Source organism: Meleagris gallopavo, chromosome 2 (genome assembly GCF_905368555.1).
Source record: "Meleagris gallopavo chromosome 2, MGAL_WU_HG_1.1, whole genome shotgun sequence".
Classification (NCBI taxonomy): Eukaryota; Metazoa; Chordata; class Aves; order Galliformes; family Phasianidae; genus Meleagris; species Meleagris gallopavo.
In genome coordinates, this window is record NC_139405.1 from 40,645,916 (window position 1) to 40,667,143 (window position 21,228).

The window sequence follows — 21,228 nt, forward strand, 5'->3', positions numbered from 1 at the left end:
TTATTATTATTTTTTTCCCAATCAATTTCAGTTCTTTGAGTATGTTTCCCATGCTTTTTTTGGTCTCTCCAGAATCTGTGAGCACCTTGATTCAGGGATGCAATGTACCTGATGAAATCATACTTTGATTTTGGCCACCCTCAAGCTCCTACAGAAGAATGGAAGGCAAGGAAAAGGGTGCAGATACTTGGGGGCTTAGATAGCAGGGAGTGAGCATGGTAGAGGCAGCTCCCCACAACACTCACCACATCCAACAGTGGGATTAACCTGAACTTCATTGGACAGATGTATGGGTAAGCAAGGAGATGATGATGAAACACCAACATGGGTCTCTCATAAAAATTGTTTTCAGACTGAGATTATTCCAATATTTACTATAATTTCAAAAGACCTCTGAAAGTGTTTAGTATTTCATTTATATAGTGAAAAGGTAGTAGGTCTTCCAAGATATATCTCTCACTTCCCTTCTCATATCTCCTTTTTCACCTCCTACTGAAATGATGAATGACAGCTGATCACCTGAACAATTTTTATGTTTTGAGCTGAACCACTGAAGGTATCATTTTTATTACATTCATTTGCACCTCAGGTAACACTACTAGCAACTTCAGTGTGCTTTACTTCTCAATATGGATTAAAATCTTAAAGCTTTGAGAGTTGGACTATCTTTGAACATAGGAAAATATAACAGTTCAAATTCCATTTGACAAACAGAAAACAGAATACAGCAGATAGAACAATTACAGTCCAGATAATAAAGATAGTCTTAGCTGTATGAAATTCAGTACTGCAGTGATGTATGCTTTTCCTCTTATAAAAAAAATGTTTCTTGTTTTAAGTTTCTGACCATGAGTTAGATGCATAGGGCTCCCCTTCCTGCTTGTTCTGTAAGTTATTGTAAGATATTAATTAAATTGTATAGGAATTGATTTAGTGGAGTTTTAAACTCAGTAATCCAGCTAATACCACTAAATATGCTTTTATATATAAGCACTCTGTTGAGTATGAACTAAGTTCGTAAATGGATGATCCTAAGATTTCCCTCTCTGACAAGATTATTGCAAAAGTACACCATGTAGCACATGTAAAGCCCACAGCCATCTTGTCTGACAGATGTTAGCACATGTAATTGGATGTATTTTATACCTGCAACTTATTTAAGGAAGTTTGGAAATGGAACATTTCTCCTTTTAAATTAATAATAATAAATAAATAAATAAATAATTAAAAAAAGGGAAACTAAGTATCTGATATCAATATCAATTTATCTTGATCATTTTTGCACCAGAACTTAGACTAACCCATACATAAAGCTTTGTCAAAAATAACTTTCTCCCTCATCCTAGATGAATTCATTGTCCCCAGTGTAATTTATTGTAGTATTCAAACTGCATTTAGCTGGAGTACTTCCAGCATGTCATTTTTGGAACCACCCAGGTCTTTCTCCCTATCAGTAATTTCTTGCTCATGCAGAAATCTAAACGTCTGAGTCACATACTAATCTTAAGTCATCTGTTTCATTTTTGTAACCCACTTATAGTTAGTTATGAAAATTAAGCCTTACCACGAAATACACTGATGTACCTTATGTATTCATTTGGAAATTGGAAAAAAATATATATATATCTCCATTTCAACACTGAATTTTGAGGAACTTAACAGAAAAACAGAACTTAAGACCACAGATGTTCCAGCAGCACTTGCAAAGTAAGCCCAGAGATTTCCAGATTCCAGGGCTTTCAAGGACTGTTAAAACATTCAATCTAACCTACATAGTAGAGGCATGGATTCCTCCCCATTGTTCTTGTATTGGTCTAATTGGTAGCAAGCTGCTTAGAAGCGGCTTGTTGTTCCAGGGGCAATATTTCTCCTATAAGCTTGTGAAAATTATTACATTTATGAGATCTGTTTTTTATGTCAGCTTTTACTGAAATTACAAAGGAAATCAACAAATTATGCTGCAGTTAATATTATTATTTTTTAATCCAGAGATATTTACCATAAAAGGTAGTTCCTGGAGAACCGATTTGGACAAAATCCTTACTGCTCATACTGCCATCTTCTACTTCTGGTATGCATACATGACACAGTGGTGGAAAATATCCTATACAGCCTAATTCAATGGTTGATTCTTTTGAAGACAGTGTGGAACCAGACTCACTGGGATTCTGCCATTCCCTAGTGGTTTTCAGTAATATATGCTACTTGACATGAAGCTCATATGATCCAAAATGGAAGTCCCAAAGGCTGATGCAAAGGAAAAAAAAAAAACAACACCAATTAGCAAACAGAAAGCGCAAATGGAGATGGTGTAAAGAAATGAGATGTACCTGTGCTCATGTCAGATGAACCAGCATCTAACAAAATGCAATAAAAGGTAAAACACCAAAGAAAACAATTCCTCTGAGAACTGCTGTTACGTCATTAGTGCTCCTAAATGTTAGCAAATCTGACTTGCTCTTTTTCACACTCTACTAAACAAGCAGGTAGACTGATAAGAGATGTGAATGTGGTTCTAGTATTTGTGTGTATACAATGGCTAGCAGGGGAAAGCAGAGCATGTATTCAGTACTGTGAGCCTTTCTGTCAATATGAAGACGATGTTTACTTCTTTAAAGTGGGCCAGGGAAAAGTAAGCACTGAGCATTTTCACAGTCATCAAGAGAAGAGAAGCAAATCTGTCTCCTCAAAGGTTCATCATCTTCTATGTAAATCACTCAGCTTGAAAACAATATGCTATCGATCTTTCATTCCTGCAACACACACACAAATGGAAAGAAGGGTAGCTGGTTAAAAGCGATCAGAATAAAATTTATCTCTGCTTTGCACTGTCTTTTTACTGACTAGAAAATCTGCACTGTAAAAAGTGTTTTTTTTATATATGCATGTAGTAAGAGTAAACTACTGTCTCAGATACCTCCTAGGCCTCTGAAAGTCTTTGCTGCCTTTTCTTCTCCAAGTGTAAACCCAAAGCAGATTGCTGAATACAATTATGCCAGTCCTGTTCAAAATCCTGTGGAAAATGCATTGCACAGCCACATATATAAAGACTAACTTAATGTAGTGGGAGGAATGAGTAAACGCAGTAGAATTTGAGGTTTTGTGAACTTCATTAGCTATTTTTTAAAAATTCTTGAGGTTTCGCAAAACTGAAAACCAAATGTCTTAGGAAGACAAAAAAGCCCTCTCCCTCCTAGCTTGGCTCAGACCCCTGGACCTGCGAGAAAGGGGAAAGTTCCTTGGCTCCCACTATCCTGCAAGACCAAGGCCAGCCAAATTGGAAGGAGCTTCCATGGCAAACGGCAAAGCAGTGATGCTTGCGTTGGCATTTTCTTCTCTAGTGACAGATGGACCTTTTGAAGTCTTCTGTGTTTTGAAAGAGCAACATGTTTTCCTACTGGAATTTCATGTGGTGATGACAAAGTCGGTGATTTTCTATACTTCATTCTCCGTACATTTTTATTTTTTTATTTTTAGAGCAAACAAAACATTGATGGTGTTTATCCATCTGTACATTTGATGGGGCTCTACCCTCTGGATTCATCACACCTCTCAGAGCCCAAACTCATGCCTCTTCTCATCAGCTGCAGAATCCTTCCACAGATGTTGTGCAAACGTTCTTCCAGCCTCAGCAAAGCAGGGATCCTGGTCTTCCCGTTTGAATTCTGAAACTTTTCTGTGCTGCGGGGCAGGACCCACCACAGGGATTCATTCTCCTGTTCCACACGGAGCGGGCTTGCTGCTCCACAATAGGACAAATGATGAGTCTGAGGGTTGCTTTGGGAGGACATTTTCCAGACTTCTCCAGTTTGGGAACAAGACGTGAGAGAGAAGTTTTTGTGCTGGTTATATTAAACTGAGCCATGGCTCCGTTCATGAGAAGCATGCCTAGGACAGCCCAGTGCCAGGTCAAAGGGGATCAACCAGGAGAAGAAAGGGATGGAGTGCACCCTTGAGGAACTTCTGACTGGCCCCCGAAAAACACTTTACCAACTGGGTGACGGTGCCCAGCTGAGTTGCCACCGCAAAGTGAAAAGAAAAAAGGGTTGAGAAGGAGAGGGTTCTGTGCTGAGGAAGGCTGAGCTTTGCCGCTGTACGAGCTGCCGACGTGCAGGGCTGGTGGGACCGCGGCTCGGGAAGCCCAACGGCGGATCCCGGTCGCGCACGGTGCCTGGCGCCGCCTCCCGGGTGCTCTGCCGCGACGGCCCGGCCGCGCTCCACCATCCCTAGAGCCGCTGGTAATCGAGGAGCACAACATCCCGCCCCGACCGCCTCTCCTCTCTTCTCTCCTATCCTCCCCTTCGCTCCTCCGGGGGACCCGGCCCGCCTCCCGCACCGCCCCCACGCGGGGCGGTACATGTTAGGGGGCCGGGCCGCCGTCGCCCGCAGGTAGGCGAGAGCGGGCGGCCCGGCGGGGAGGGGGCGGCGGGGGGCTGTGTCACTGCCGCCGAGGAGCGAGCCGGGGGCGCGCCCCGCCGCCGCTGATTGACAGCGGGGCCCGGCCCGCAGCCCATAAAGGCGGCGGCGCGGGGCGCGGGGCCGCGGAGGGACGTGCGACGGCGGTAGGGTACCGCGATCCGCTCCGCAACGCCGGCAGCGCCCCGGGAGCAGGCAGAGCCCTCTCGCCCCGTCGGCTCTCCTCATGCCAGGTGAGGCGTAAGGCGCCGCGTCTCTGCAGGCTGATCCGGCTCCGGACAGCTCTCCCGAGGCAGCGGGCTGTGCGCCCCTCGGATTCTAGGGGGGGTGGAAAGAGGAACCTCCTGCCCCGGGGTGGGAGCTGTCCTGGGGGAGCCCACGGGGAGCGAGAGCTGGGATTGAGCCGCTGCCCGGCGTTCGTCGGTGTGCAGCTGTAGCCGTAGTACATCGAGGCGCTGAATGATAAGAGCTCCTGGAGATAAAAAGATCTGTATGAGAAGGGAAATAGGTGATATCCCTGAGCGCTTCCGAACGTGTGTAGAGTGTTGGGAGTGCTGATGGGTGCATGCAGAAAAGCGAACGTCTGCACGTTCAAGCGACCGCCGCCTGCTCCATTCATTGTGGGAGCGCACGCATATGGAGATGCAATTATGTGTCTTGCGGTTGTACAGCGCTGCAGAGCAGGAATAGCATCGTGTTGAAAGGCACTTTCTCCAGCTGTAATTGGGTACAGTGCGTTGTAGGAATGGATAATGGTATGTGTATGAGAAAGAGGAGTTTGTATGATGATACTGGGAAAGATCCTGGAAGCTATTTCCAGTAGTCAGAACTGGCCTTTATAAGATCCTGTATCCGACAAGGAATTTTAGATGAACAAGAAATTTCAGCGTTTTGATCCAATGTAAAGATGCAGCTACTTATGTGTTGTCTTATGCAGTACTGTGTGGTGGTATCTATGCCACATTGTATCAATTGCAAAGGGCCTTATTCGTCATCCTTTTGCTTGATGCCATAATGGAATAAAATATATAATAAAATAAAACTAATCCCAGAATATCTATGACAATTGTTAGAGAATATAAAAATTTTGATTTCATATGTGTAGTATATAATGAAAATTCTGTTTATGGTGTATACTGTGGTTAATTAAAATATTTGTAGTTGATAATTATTTTTCTAATACTACTTCTTTGTTTATTCATAGGAGTTATGCTGCAGAGGAGCAGGCTGTTGTGGCTTGCTGTCTTGATAACCCTGTGGGTTTCCTCAGATGCTCAGGGTAAGTTTTAATGCTTCTTAGATTAAGTTACAAACCTGAAATCTGGTTTAAATAGAGTTGCCAGGCTTATAGACGACACAGTATTTCTGTAAGACTTTTAAAAAATCTTGGAATTGTAGTTGCTGGGTCTTATTTTGATAGCTGCGTCTAGCTGCTGCAAAATGGAGATTCCATAACTAATAACTAAAAGCAGTTTTCTATAGAAATCATTGATCAACGCCCTATGTTGATCAGAACTAATTGCTGTTATGCTTACTTCTGCGGTGTAAATGTATGGCAGCAACAGAATGGCTGAGTTGGCTGAATTTCTTGAAAAGATGGAGGTAGAGCAATAACTCTCTGCTGACCAAATGTAGTAGAATGTAAATTGGCATAATGCCAAGCCCTCATTTACATCTGACTCTTTGTCCTGAACTTTTAAAAAGCGCTTCTCATGCTTCCTGTTTTCCTGTGGCCAGATGGCTTCTCAGAATTTGATTTTTATTAGGTGACAGTAAAAATACAGAAATTGCCTCATTCCTTATCCATATATAATATATATATCTAATGATTACTTTGTTACATGCATCTGTGTGTAGGCATGAACATACAGCATGTATTGTGTGCAAGTTTGTATTATATAGTGCTCTTAAAATGTGTGGTTGTATGTAGAGTTATATAATTATGCCTACGTGCATAGAAGAAGAGAGTTATCATAAATAAAAATTACAGGTGAAAAATACAATTAACTTGCATGTTAGTAGAACTATTATAAGAAAGTATTGAGTTTACTAATCTTCACGTGTGTTGCAGTTACTAAGTATTGTGTGCAGAGTTGTGTTTCTGAAGACACTTCTTGTAGTCACGTTGTCCCGTGCTGTTTACTTTTTTAGATGATGCCAAAGAAGAGGAGAATACCTTTGATTTACTTCAGATCAGTAACATAAACCGAAAGACAATTGGAGCAAAATTGTTTCGGGGTCCAGATCCCGCTATCCCAGCATATCGTTTCATTCGGTTTGACCATATACCTCCATTTAAACCAGAGAAGTTAAAAAAGATTGTTAAACTCATACGGCAAAATGAGGGCTTTATTCTTTCAGCCATCCTGAGACAGGACAGGCAATCTAGAGGCACTATCCTTGCTTTAGAAGGTCCTGGCATCAGTGAGAGGCAGTTTGAGATAATTTCCAATGGCCGAGCCAACACCCTGGACCTCATTTATTGGGTGGATGGCTTCCAGAATGTGATTTCCCTGGAAGACGTGGACCTTGCTGACTCGCAGTGGAAGAATCTCACCGTGCAAGTAGCAGGAGAGAACTACAACCTCTATGTTGGCTGTGACCTTATCGACAGTTTCATCCTGGAGGAGCCTTTCTATGAGCAACTGAAAGCAGAGAACAGCAGAATGTATGTGGCGAAAGGATCCATTCGGGAGAATCATTTCAGGGTAGGTAACCTGTAAGTCTCTGGTGAGGTAAGAATGTAGCTGCAAGTAGTCACTGAAGATGCAATTGGTGCAGTTTTGTTCTCACAAAGACCCTTGGATTTGATGAGGTCAGAGGTATTGCCAAGCAAATTTTTCCAGGATATGTTTTTATTCATTACTGGATACCTATTGCATGTATTTGGGAGTTCCTGAAAATTCAAAGGACTGATAAAGAAAAGTCTAAGACCAGGAAAAATGCACAGTCTGTTTATGGGTGTTTCTATACAACCACCCTCTTTCTTTTCCAGATGCAGGAACTTCTGAACATGTCACATTTTTAGGAGTGATTCTTGGAAATATCTTGAAAACTTGTTTATTTGCACTATGTCAATTTTGTTCACAGAACCTGTCAATGTTTGTTAAATTTTTTTTGAAAAAAAAAATCAGGTGAAGGAAGAGAAGAATTTTTAATAGAGTTGAAAGATGTGGTGTTGTTCCCTTAATGGAATATCTTGGTTTACCATTCTGAATAACCTTTCATTTCAATTTCAAAGCTAAAAAGAGAGACATTTGAAAAGCAGACAAAACCAGAACAAAGTGTTTTGATCAGTCTGGTAGAAAGTTTTTCTTTTTATGGAAAAACATCTTGCTTCTCTTCTGCTTTAAAATTAAGCACATTCAAACTCTCTAGTTCTCCTATCAAATGAGAATTACGTCTTGTCCACAGAATGATGTGATCTGGTTCTGGTGCTCTAAGGATGGCTTCTTTGCACTTAAAGTTGAAATCAAATTAATTTATGGCTTCAAAAATTTGAGAAGTCCTTCATTTTCTAATCCTGTTGTGCCATCTAGTTGTCAGTCAGAGTGTGACATGCTGGAGGGTGGTCCTATGGGTTGACTAGTTTTGGCAGGAAAGCGGGAAGTTCTTGCTCACACCCTCTCTCTCTGCCTCCATGACTACATTTGACAGTCATTTGTGCTGATGAAACTAGTTTTGGAGCTGTACAGTTCAATGGACCACTGAAATCTGCTATTTAAATAATTCCTTTCTTTTTTGAGATTTTTTTTTTAAGTGAAACGTATTAGTCTGTATAGTATTGTATCAGGGTAGTGTCAGTACAGTTGAGGAGAGAGCAAGGTATGATGCATGGAAAACTGGAAAATAATGGAGGTACAGTGGGGTAGGAACTTTAGAAGTTGGCTTTGACATCATGGCCAATGTATTATGGAACTACAATGTAAAATGCACCCTATGGAAATAGAGATTTGAGCTCATAGTTGATGAATTACTGATTTATTATGACCTATTTCAGAAAATACATAACTTGTTGCTTAAAGTACTGAAATTTTATATAATAAAACTATCAATATATATTTTTTTCATGCCATGGAGATTGATTTATCTTGGTATTAATCATGGCTAAATGCTCATAGTGTGGGCTTGAGGTAGTATAATCCCAAATTGATCAAGCTGGTTTTTATTTATATTTTTTTATTATTACAGGGTCTTTTGCAAAATATTCATTTAATCTTTGATACTTCCATAGAGGATGTTCTACGTAAAAAAGGATGCCAGAGGAGCCAGTCAAGTAAGGCTTTCTTTCTTTTTTTTTTTTTTTTTACCTCATTAATGTTTTTCAGTAAACTTTAAAATGAGAATGCCAATGATGACATATTGTATTAATGCCATGAAACAGATGTATTTGAAATTGTAGAGGATTCTTACTTGATAATGAAGAAAGCAAGCTGCTTTTTGGTGGTTAAAGGAACGTGCTTGTTTGCTACCTTGAGATACCACTCCTACAGTCCAACCTACTTCTCTGGTTCAGGATGATTAGGTTTATAACCTATCTGAGTTATCTGCTTTTAAGTTGAGATAAAAATCTATCAAGCAAAAAAACTAATTAGAATTGCATATCTAGATATCTGTATTTTACCATGAGGAAAAATCTCTGATGCTTTGAGCACAGGACTAAGAATATTGTTTCTGACTAATGCTCCTGAGCCTCAGTGGGTTCATGAGCAGGTTGGCAAGTCTTAAAGACAACTAATTCCTCAACAGTGAGTTTATTGAGTGAAAGAGGCTTTGGGTTTGAATCCCAGAAGGGTTTTCATCAAACCAACCAAGGCAAAATAAGAAAAAAAAATGTAGTTATGGAAGGCATGCGTATGACAGGCTACAGTATATTCTATTTAGTCCTGTTCATGTTGATCTCTCCAGGAGGTGAGCACTCTGTGCGTGGGAGTTTTTTGGATTCATCATGACAGTAATGAAAATTTGTCAAGTGTTCACTAAGGTTTTGTAGTAGATCTAATGGGAGGTGCTATTCTGCTTTCCAGGGTTTGTAACTGGCAGCAGTTCAGTAAAGGCTCAAAGATAACTGATTCCATTAGAGGAATATGGTGGCTGTACAAGGCAGTCAGGACTTTAGGGTTTTATATGAAACTTCTTTCATCTGAAATGCAATTATTTCTTGGTGAAGTGATAGAAATAAGACATTGAGCCTTTTAAGTGGGCTGTACTCAGCCTTTTTCCTTGCTTGTACAAACTCCAGAAATTAAGCACCAGCAGTATAAACTTCTTCAGAGAGACAGAGATTTGAGTTTTTGTAATTAAAAATTTCTGAAAGGTATATAAATATACACTTTTATGTATTGTATAAGTGTGTATGTATATGTTAAAAAAACTAAACTGTTAGTGGAAGAAAGTGCTTGAGAACTGCTGCAGAAAAAATAGAAAAATAGAACATATATTTAGAGCTAATTGTAATCTGAATAAAAGGGATGGTTTCGGGAATTAGATAGGGTATCTTTAAATCTTTTGTGTTTTTATTTGTTGATTAATACAAGGGAAGATTGTTTGTTCAAATGTTTTGAAATATTACCAAGCAAAAATGGAATATTTGAGTACAGTATTTCTACTATAAAGGGGAAGCCAATGGGTGCCTAAAGATAATTGAGTTCTACATGCTAGTACATACTGTATCTGCTATAATGCATATTTTATCATGTCTGTCAACTACCAAATTTCAGTTCCAGTAACCTATGCAGATCTTGATTTTATCCTTCCTGGGAAATATTTACGGAATAGTTCTATACACAATATTTTTACTTTACACCATTGAGACAACACTTCGATATGGAAATTGCTTATCTAATGGTAGAAGAGGGCTAATAGTATGATGTGGTTTGAGGCCATCAGAAAGACCTGAGAAGCATCTCACATACTTGACTGTGGTTTTATAGCCTTACCCATTCACCTTATCATAGTTACAAAGCCATGAGTGGCATGCTACTGACCACAGAATAAATAAGTATTTTCCCATTTGTATTGCCCATCCACTGAACTGAGGTACAGGTGCTGAAGTGTGAAACTTACCTAAGTTATGTGGCAGACGTTATCAGTGAAATGCTACTGCTTTTTCAGAAATGCAATTGTGTTTCTCTAATGCATCTTATTCTAGTATGAGAAGGTGAGGTATGATGAAATGGTAGCTGGGGACTGCTGTTGAATTGTGTGTAGAAAAGTGTCTCTGTAGTGGCAGTTGCAAATACTCTAAGCAGGTTTTGCACAGTGGTGAGTAGGACAGATGATAAAAGTGTACCTGAGTGTATACATCAGTAAAATTCCTTCTCCAACTAGAATCTCTTCTCCAGCTAAATCAACAGCATGATATTTGCATATGTGAGAGGATGTACATTCTGCTTTTCTGGTTTCTCATTTTAAGGATAATCACGTGGTCGTTAGGAAATTAGCAGGAAGCCAGCAGCAGAGAACTGATTTTGCAGTGATCCCCAGGCATCTTCTTTAAGTTGCTGCCAAGTAACAGTAGGAAGTGTGGATTTAGCTCTTCTGACATAGTTTTGGTTTATGTTTCCTGCTGAGATTGCATCTTTATTAATGTTCTTAGAATGTTCCGGTCAAGGCATACTCCATGTTGGCTTGAGAAATATGAAATGAATGACCTGAGAAGTACTAAGAGGGAATCTGAGGACCTTAGTGTTTCAGTGGGGTAGGAAAACTGCATTCTTTCCAGGGAATCAAAAAGCAGTTAAATGATTACAACACTGAGACTTCTGAATCATTATGTGGTATATCAGTTTTCTTCCATCCTATAAGTGAAAATAGGCAATTACATAAATGCTGGAACACTGCAGTTGTAGTCCCTGGCTAGCAGTAGATTCTCCATGGCTAATAGAAAAGCACATCAAACCAAGCGTCTTAAATACAGTTGTGGAGTAATTTTTGAATGTCATCTTATTGGTTAGTTTTGTTTTTTTTTTTTTTTTGTGGCATTGCCACCTTTAATGATTTATCAACAGTGAATAGTGTTGGATATTTAGTATATGTTTTAAGGCTCACATTGCTCTACTGATTTAAGTTGCTGTATGCTTTGCTTCTCTTTTGCTTGGTAATCTTGAGTTATAGCTGAGTTGCTAAATCGAAGTAAACAATCTTTTCTGAGAGATGGAACAGTATGGATTTTCTATAGCTGATACAAATTTGAACATCTCATTGAGTCCTTAAATAAAGCTTCCATGAAAGGTGTAGGATATTTACCTGATGAGGATTTAAATGCTTAACAGAAGACAAATTTTATTAGTTTTCAGGTTGTATTTATTATTAGGTTTTATTTAGTTACGAGTACTCTTTCTTTACTTTTTAAAAATTCTTGCTGATGCTTTCTTTTACCTTCTTTTTTAAGGGTTTGCAATAGACAGATCTTTTAAATTCTGGTATTTGAACATGTTCAGTTCTCTCTGTGTCATGCACCTGAAGTTCATTTTAATTAAGGCCTGCCTGAAGGACTGGCTAGAGTCAAATCAAATATCCAGACTGATCTCAGCTTAATTTCCACTTAAGTTCAGAATTAAGCTATCAATACTACTCTGAGTCTGACATCAAGCAATGCAAAACAGAACAGTCCAGAGTCTTACATAAATTGCTTATTTGTTCAAATTTGGACAACTAGACATGGGATATATGGGCAGAACCATATCAGCAACTTTCTGGTAGACTTTCAACTGCTTTTTTTTCTCTGCACTGAGGAAATATAATAAGATTTATGGAAGGAGAAGAAAAAAAAAAGGAATCTTTCATGGCTTTGAATAGATGGCTTTGATTTTGATTTTATTTTTTTAATATACTGTGTCCTTTACTTGCACTTACTTCAGAAATGAATATGATTCAGTACCAATGGTGTTTTAGAGTGAGGAGTGTATAAAGCAAAGCTTGGATCTTAGTTTTGAAAAGGGAAAGACTATAACTGGAACCATCTGACATCTAACCCCTGTTTTATTCAGGGTATAAAATGGCATGAAGCTATTCCATGGGTACCAATTTGTGACTTTAGCAGGAATTGTAAACTGTGGGAGAACTCTGTATATTCATCTCTTCTTTTTCATTCTCTTGCAATTAGCTGAAGTGAACACCATCAATGAGAGCACTGAAATCCTTCACTTGAGCCCTGCTGTCACGACTGAATATGTAGGTGAAAAAACAGAGAAGAAGGCTGAGTTCTGCGACCGGTCCTGTGAAGAGCTGGGAACAATGTTCACTGAGCTCACTGGCCTGCGCATTGTGGTGAACAATTTAGCTGATAACCTCCAAAAAGTGGTAAGTACCTTCAAGTCTGAAAAACTTAACCTTTGCTGTAATGCTTTGCTTCATACTGGTAGAGTTGGGGTGGTTAACAGAGGTATGTGTGTTTGGATACCTACGCACTGTAGAGATTAGACACATTTTCCAAGTGACCAGTAAAGTAGTTCTTGAGTGTGAGTTGTTAATGAAGGCTTGGTTTTAACTGATTGGGTTTAAAGGAACACAAGCACATGCACTCTTACACAGAGTAAGAAATCTAGTCTCTAAAACATACTCCAAGGATGGAAATTGAAAGTTAGCAAGCTGTAAACTGTAGCTGTAAACTGTTAGAACACTGTTACCATTATTATACTATTTATATCAGCAAGTGGCTACATGGAGTACCAAACTATAAGTATGCATGTGGAATTTTGATAGTTGAAGTAAGGTGGTGACATTTTACTGAAATTTGCCACTCTTCTTATTTTGGATAACTTAGTATCTTCTGAAGGGAGTTTACTATTACACCATTATGTCTCAAGAGTAAAATCTTCCCATCTAAAGGAAGAAAGCCTCCTCAGAATGGATTTCCCTTGGTACTATTTGAACTTATTTGTACCGTTAGCTTCACAATATTGCTGTACCTGAGATCACTGTATTTATGTATGAGTAAACGTATAGAGTTCTTAACAGAAAAATTAAATCTGGTGGTGTTTCTCAGTTTTGCTTTGTTTAAAACTATTTGCTTACAAAGTACAGTAACTTTTTTCATTTGCTTCATCTTCTAGTCTGAAGAGAACCAAATTATGTGGGAATTGATTGGGCCTAACAAAACACTCAAGAACCAATCAGTTTGCTGGCAGGATGGCAGAGTCTTTGCAGATAGTGAAAGCTGGATTGTAGATAGCTGCACAAAGTGCACCTGCCAGGTAAGATCTGGGAAATATTCTTTTCTGCACCAACAAACAATAGGTTTAATCCAGTTTGACTGTCCAGATCTGGTCACATTTACTGAAGGCTTGGCCCAAACTTTCAGAAACTTTTATCCTCACACACACACACACACACACACACACACACACACACACACACACACAAAGTCCATGCCATTTAGAATAAATACAAATTCTATGTGTGAAACCTTCCCCATAGGCTCAGCTTGATTTGTTTTTCTATGTGAGCATGTCAGTATGTTCTTTCCTTTGCTTATAGGACTCTAAAATTGTGTGCCATCAAATCACTTGTCCACCAGTTTCTTGTGCTGATCCATCCTTTATTGAAGGTGAATGCTGTCCAGTCTGCTCTCACTGTAAGTATTTATCTAAAGAAAAAGATAGACTCTGTTGATTTCTAAAACCACTACTAGTAGATCACAAAGGTCAAAATGAGGTGAAGGCAATATACTCAGATTTTTACTTGGTTAGAGGAGAGAGCATGTTCTTACAATGTGCTTATGATCATGTTCGTGCTAATATTTTGTTTAGACCTGATGCCACATCTCGTACTGATCTATATGCTAAAGTTAAAGGCAGGTGAGAATTGAGTGTTTGTCTCAATGCATTCTAGGATAAAATATCCTTCTTCCTCCAGAGGTCAGTGCCTTTTGCAGTTACATTTCATGAATGGGAATTTCAGAAATATATAGAACTTAATCTGGGCTAACCTCTTAACCATATTTTCCCAACTTCAGTGACAACCCAGGAAAGCAAAATTAGGAAGAGACCTAAAGGACAAAGCATATATAATACAGAAAAGGAGAAGTAAAAAATTTCCAAGTAAGGTAGTAGAAGCAATTTTCAATGCTAAACTCTTTTTATACCTTCTACTTTGAAGCTGATGATAGTGAGGAAGGCTGGTCACCCTGGTCAGACTGGACAAAGTGCTCAGTTACCTGTGGCTCTGGGACTCAGATGAGAGGAAGGTCTTGTGATGTCACCAGGAGTGCTTGTACAGGCCCACACATTCAGACAAGAATGTGTAGCTTCAAGAAATGTGACCATCGGAGTAAGTAATAAGTTTCTCCCTTTCTTAAAAGTTTCTTTTCATTTCTCAAAGCAAAAATAAACTTAATGAGTTTTCTGTGAACACTTGCTAGTCACTAAGTATATGCATAACTCTCATTACGTTGTTTGTTGTGTCTCCCCTTTCGATATTTTTCTATTTACTGTCAGTTTAGTATCTGTGTGAATTCTGGGCACTCTTTTGAATAGAAAGATAGTAGGTTATCTTTTCTTTCACATTACAAACTGGACTTTCTTGTTTGAGGTCAGCATAAAGAAACTGGTTCATATTTATGATATGTGGGGAAAATAGATATCTTCTGCTGTTCATTCACGATTACTGGCCTGTTTCAGTAGCTGAGTAGAATTTAGGAATTCAGTAATCATAGAGGACTTTTGGAATGTATGAAACTGCTTTTATATTTAAGGCACATAGAAAAATCACGATCTTTACCCAGAACTGTATCTCATACTGTTGCCGGTAACTGCTATATGCAAGCTATATGATTGCCTAAGGTTGTTGCTGAAGCTGCTAGTTGTCCAAATGTGCATTTTAAATAAATATTTGCTCAGTTGGAACAAGTTTATTTTTATGTAAAATGTCTAACATTCTAGTGCTCTACTGATCATTGAGATTCTTAAGAAAGCTGCACTTGAATGACCAAGATGAAATGCTGAGATTTGTAAGAGATAGTAGTAGAAAAGTAAATGTGTATCACATGTGGCAAAAGACTGTTTGGAAGATGTAAGCTTACAGGTGGATTTGTATTACCACAGCAGGTGGGGTATTTCCTTGAATTTTTCTCTTTTCTCTGGCAGTACGTCAGGATGGTGGTTGGAGTCACTGGTCTCCCTGGTCCTCATGTTCAGTTACTTGTGGAGTAGGAAATATCACCCGCATCCGCCTCTGCAATTCCCCTATTCCCCAGATGGGTGGGAAAAACTGTGTTGGAAATGGACGTGAAACAGAGAAATGTGAGAAGGCCCCATGCCCGGGTAAGTCTGTGGCCTTAAATCCAAGGTGACAAAATAGTGTTCCATTTGAACTTCGTTTTATACAACTCTAAATTACAATGAATTTCTGTGACAGAAAAATAAAAGCTTAGGGATTGAAACGACATTTATTTGTCTAAGTTTTGAGATTTAGTATCAGGTTCTGCAGTTATCGGCCACAGAAGTTGTGGAGGAATCAGGAGTCAAGAACTGGAGATCCTGTTGCAGACCAGTTGCTGTGTAATCTCCTAATATTCACAGCTGATCTCCATGTCTTAGTTTGCATGTAGTTACTGTTGCTAATCTGTCTAATGATGTTTTTAGAATGAACGTAACAATGCAGTCTGAGGTTCTATGAACTTCCCAAGTTATGATTAGGCATTAAGCATTAACAGAGTGAGAAATTAACTTTTTATAGTTCAGCACTTTTATTGTTGCATAGCAGAAATACTTTCCATCTACAATGAAGCTGGCACTACACATTAGGAAAAGACATAATCCCCCAGTAGCCAGACTTTGAATGTATGCATAGATATAGTTTATACATATGCAACACACTTTTTTTCATACTGTCATACTTTTGTTCGTCACTTACATGTAGCAATCTGTAAAGAGATTAGTTTTCATTCCACTCTTTCTCTTTCCTAGGAGTTTAAATATATATATTTTTTCCTCACTTTGTTTATATTTCTACTCTAGGGGTATAAGTTTGAAATTGATGTCAAGCTTTTACACAGTGTCAATTGAATAGCTTTTTTTTTTTTTTTTTTTTTTTTTTTTTAAATCCACTTGTGCCTGCAAAGTTAGCAACCATGACAAAGATTATTCAAGGACACAAACCATTGCCCTTGGCACTTTTTTTTTTTTTTTACAGTACTAAGAACAAAGACGTTTTGGTTGGGAGATGTTTGTACTCTTGAATTTTCCTGAAATGATGATAACAATCAGTGGGATTGTACCAGTATAAATTGTGCAGAAGAATTATACAGTTAATTACTTATAGTGAGTTAAGCAGTACCACTGAAGATAAACTGATGAATGAGTTAACAAATAAGAATAAAAATATAAATGCTTCATTGAGCATAGTTAAGTCTGGAGGTCAAGTATGGCTCAGCAGAAGTTTGTGTACTGTAGGTACATGCTGCTGTCTGTACAAAATGAAAGCTTAGAATGGAGCTCTGAAGCCACTGTACTTGCTCTGATCAGCTTAAGTGGAAATGCACCATGCCAGTGGATGCTACATGCTGTTTTGTATTATTGGCCAAAAAATGCCTACAAAGCAGTTGGGTATTTTTTATTTGCTTGTTTGTTTCTAAAATATAGTTATCTCAGTATAAGGCTTTGTCAGCATCTTTCTTCCTCTGTGTGTAGTCAGAAACTGTCTTCAGTCAGGGATCTGAAGAAAGGAATGTTGTTGTTGGCACCAGTTGTTGTTCCCTGTATATTGGCTGTGATGCTCTTCTCCTTTATTCTGTCTCCACATATTCTAGTGAATGGCCAATGGGGTCCTTGGTCTCCATGGTCTGCTTGCACTGTTACCTGTGGAGGAGGACTCCGTGAGAGGTCTCGCCTCTGTAACAGTCCAGAGCCACAGTATGGAGGAAAGCCGTGTGTGGGAGATACTAAGCAACATGATATGTGCAATAAGAGGGATTGCCCAATTGGTTGGTATTTAATCATTTCTTATTTAGTTTGTCTACTTATCATTGCTTTTGTTTCTGCAGTGGAAAAATCTTGAATTAACACTACGGAAATTTGCTAATTAAATCTTTGTTACAGGAGAACACCTTTAAGTTCTCTTGTGTATTTATATATTCTATGCCGGCTTCTCTTGAGAAAGGATGCACTTTTCAGTCAGATCCTGAAAGTTAGTTGCACGTTCAAATGGATTTAGCAATCTGCAGTATTTTTATAGTAAATCAATAATATATCAAATACATTTAATGACCTTAATTTGTAGGGTTTTTTTCTTGTGAATTGGCTGTAACAGATGTGATCTAAGCTAATGAATAGAGAATAGCTGTTTCTTAGGTGGTCTTATGTGCCTTTTTGTGCTCCTAACTCAATTTGTGCTTTTTTTGTGTGTCTTTTCCAGACGGCTGTTTGTCAAATCCTTGCTTTCCTGGAGCAGAATGCAACAGTTACCCGGATGGATCTTGGTCATGTGGGCCGTGTCCAGCAGGTTTTCTTGGCAATGGCACAGTCTGTGAGGATCTTGATGAGGTACTGACTTTGTTTTCATTAACACATGGAAACTGCTGTGAAGATTTAATTATCTGGGAATTACATGAGCATCGAATTGGTTTCTTCTTTCTTCCCTTTCCTCCAGTGTATAGCTGTGTCAGATGTTTGCTTTAAGGTGAATCAGGTCCATCGCTGTGTGAACACGAATCCGGGTTTCCACTGCTTGCCATGTCCTCCGCGTTATAAAGGAAGTCAGCCCTATGGAGTAGGGCTAGAAGTTGCCAAGACAGAGAAGCAAGTAAGTGATGTTGAAGAGAATCTTTTGGCCCGGAAGCTGAGTAATTCTCACCAAAAATATCTGAATGAAAAAGTGATAAACTTGTGTGCAAAACAAAGATAACATGAAGTAGACAACTCCTGAACTCCTGTTCCTGGTTAGTTTTTGTTTGTGTGGCAAAAAACTGATTATTTTATGATTTATTTATTTATTTATTTTTCTGTGGACATTTGCCTAGGGCTGCTGTTGATAAAATGTTGACAGTGGGCATTTGTCTGTTTTGCACTGCTTTGTCTTGGGGTTGTGTACCTACCAAGGATATCAGAAACTGAAGAATCAAGTTATTTTCATGAGAAAAGTATTGCTGTTAATGTGGATGTCATCAGACATAAGTCTGAATTCCAAATTCAGCCAACACCTATTAATGGGGAAGGATAGAATAAATTAGAAGTGATATTGAAAATTATGGTTTGGTAGATAGGACAAAAACATTAAAACAAATGCCACGGGATGCCCCCTCTCTGCTGCTGAGTAAGTCTGTGGTTAGTTCAACATATGAAGATTAAACATAGAACATCTGCATAAGATTCTCAGATCCTGCCAAAGAAAATAAGCAAGGTAACTAATCTTACTTGAGGAGGATGTTAAAAACTCATTAAACTGTCGTTTGATGCTAGAAAAAAAAAAAAATGTTGTCCTTACATACTGACAGCTAGACTACTAAAGTAAACAGGTGAGTATAGTTTAGTTTGTGGACATCAATGACCCATGAAAAAAAGCGGATGGAGTTCTGAAAATGCCAGCTGCTTCAGTTTCTTTTGAATAATAGCCATATTTTTCCTATGTTTTCTTTTACTTATTTTCACTGTACTTATTGCCTGAAGATGTGAACTGACAGCAATGTGACTTAGTAACCACACTTAAAACAAAGTTGCTGTTTTGAGCAACAAATGACTGATCTGCTTTTGACAAAACTGAGGCAGACAGCAGGCTGCAATTGTTATGTGTCAGTGAGTATGCTTTATTTGCTACAGGTCTGTGAACCTGAGAATCCGTGCAAAGACAAGACACACAGCTGCCATAAATCTGCAGAGTGCATCTATCTAGGCCATTTCAGTGATCCTATGTACAAATGTGAATGTAGGACAGGTTATGCTGGTGATGGACACATCTGTGGTGAGGATTCAGATTTGGATGGATGGCCGAATAATAACTTGGTCTGTGCTGCTAATGCTACATATCATTGTGTGAAGGTAGGTGATGAAGTTAAACCATAACTGAAGTTTCTCTCTCTTTTTTTTTTTTTTTTTTTCTAAATAGTTGTGAATAATAGTTATTGGCATGAAGCTGGTGGTGATTACATTTCAGTTTTGGCTGTTATAGCATACTTATTTTCTGGGAGATTCTGTGAAATGTGTATTCACTTAACACTGTATCCAAAAAGGGATTATCTGATTGAAATCCAGAGTCGGGTTTTTTCCTGTTTAGTATACATAGAAGGGCTGAGTAGAGTTAATGTACTGAATAGGAGTTGCCATAGCTAGCTAGAACTAAACAATCTTTGGTGCAGGTGAGTAGGAAATCCTATCTGCAAGGCTTGTTACGAGACCCTGAGTCAAGTAAGATCTATGCTTTTGAATGCTTCTTTGAACTAACCCTTCTTTTTAAGGAGTTACATTGTGAAAACAAATTCAGAGCCTGAGATAAATTTTGGAAATAGGAAACAGAGGTGAACAAAGTAACTAGACAGTTTTCTTAATTGCAAAAGCTCAGTGGAAGAGAACAGGAGGTTCAGCCACCCTCCTTTCAGAGAGATGGAGTTACAGCTCTCAGCCCTTCTATGGGAAATGACCTATCTGGCTCTAGACCTTTCTAGACTGTTCTCTGCCCTTTCTGTCTGAGTCATAGTAGTGAAAAAGGAAAGATTGCTAAGCAAACAAATAAGGAAAGCATCAGGGAGCCTAAAAATGGCTGTATGTAAGTTTTGCAGATGTTGCTTATCATGGTATATCCCCTGGGACTGGGTTCTGTGTTCATCTGAAATGCTGTAATTCTTGGTTTCCTAGCTTGGTTTTTCTTCTAGCAGAAATTCCTGAAAAAAGGTGAATATATTTCTAGGCCTCATTGTGCTGAAGTTACTCTGCTGAACAAAACTGGGCTGGAAATTATTCCAGGTCCACTGGTTTAAACACAGTCCAAATATCTGAAATGGGAAAGCCCTTCCAATAAGTAATATCCTCAACTCAGTTCTGAGTGGTCACCTTATTGTTGGTTGAAAGGCAGGCACAGCACAGAGGGGCATGCATTCTCAAAAGTAGCAAATCAGGTAATTGGGACAAAATAAGCTATACCTGAAGGTGATGGTTAGATTTAGATACCTATGAATTAAACACTTGCATCAGTGTATTACCTATATGTTTTCACTCAGGCACGTTCTCAAGTATTTCACTGAATCATTTGTGGCTTCAAGGGTGATACTTTCTGTACTTAGCATTTCAAATTTGCTGTGGTTTTTTGTTTGTTTTTTCCTTTTCTCACCCAGAATGGAAGCATTTTGGTTTCTCCCTCTAAGTTAAAATAGTCTACCTCTAAACTGTTGTGAAGTATTAGTGCAGTAACGTTCAATTAAAAAAAAAAAAAAAAGTGGAAAAAGAAGTGCAAAAATGAGTGGTTTTTTTTTTTTTTTTTGTTTGTTTTTTTTAGTTGTTAACAATAGGAATACAAATCAAGAGAGTTTGAAATCAGGTGGTTTAAGAGAGTCAGAAGTTACTCTATTAATCCAGCTGAAGTTGTGAATTTGGCCTTTTTCAGCACAAGGGAATTTGAGATTTTGTAGGAAAAATGAAACTCAAACACTGAATGTCCTCATCCTCACTGATGTCTGCTCATCGTGTTTCCAGCCAGTTCAGCAATTGCAGTTCACATAGTCATTCTTAGTTCCTGTCATCAAGATTTGCAGCATGTTGACTCCAGATGTAACACAAATGATTAATTTTTACTAAGTGCCCAACATACCAAACCCATTCAGAAAATCCTGTTCCAAAGATTAATTCACATTTTCTACAATTTGTGTGTTGATCTAGTAGAAAC

At 38.7% G+C, this 21,228-nt stretch overlaps 1 protein-coding gene across 2 annotated transcripts in view; it reads left to right on the plus strand.

Moving 5' to 3' along the window:
- The first annotated feature begins 4,367 nt into the window (after positions 1–4,367).
- Positions 4,368–21,228, plus strand: part of THBS2 (thrombospondin 2) — a 33,591-nt gene continuing 16,730 nt past the window's right edge. Inside the window, exons 1-13 of one of the 2 annotated variants that reach the window (XM_085219812.1) lie at positions 4,368–4,389; positions 5,621–5,695; positions 6,568–7,124; positions 8,608–8,692; positions 12,524–12,720; positions 13,473–13,613; positions 13,897–13,993; positions 14,518–14,688; positions 15,504–15,680; positions 17,168–17,341; positions 17,773–17,900; positions 18,007–18,159; positions 19,173–19,391. In XM_085219812.1, coding sequence (XP_085075938.1) covers positions 5,626–5,695; positions 6,568–7,124; positions 8,608–8,692; positions 12,524–12,720; positions 13,473–13,613; positions 13,897–13,993; positions 14,518–14,688; positions 15,504–15,680; positions 17,168–17,341; positions 17,773–17,900; positions 18,007–18,159; positions 19,173–19,391 — 2,169 coding nt within the window. In that variant the 5' untranslated portion in view covers positions 4,368–4,389; positions 5,621–5,625. The other variant, XM_003204057.5, reaches the window with a different exon arrangement.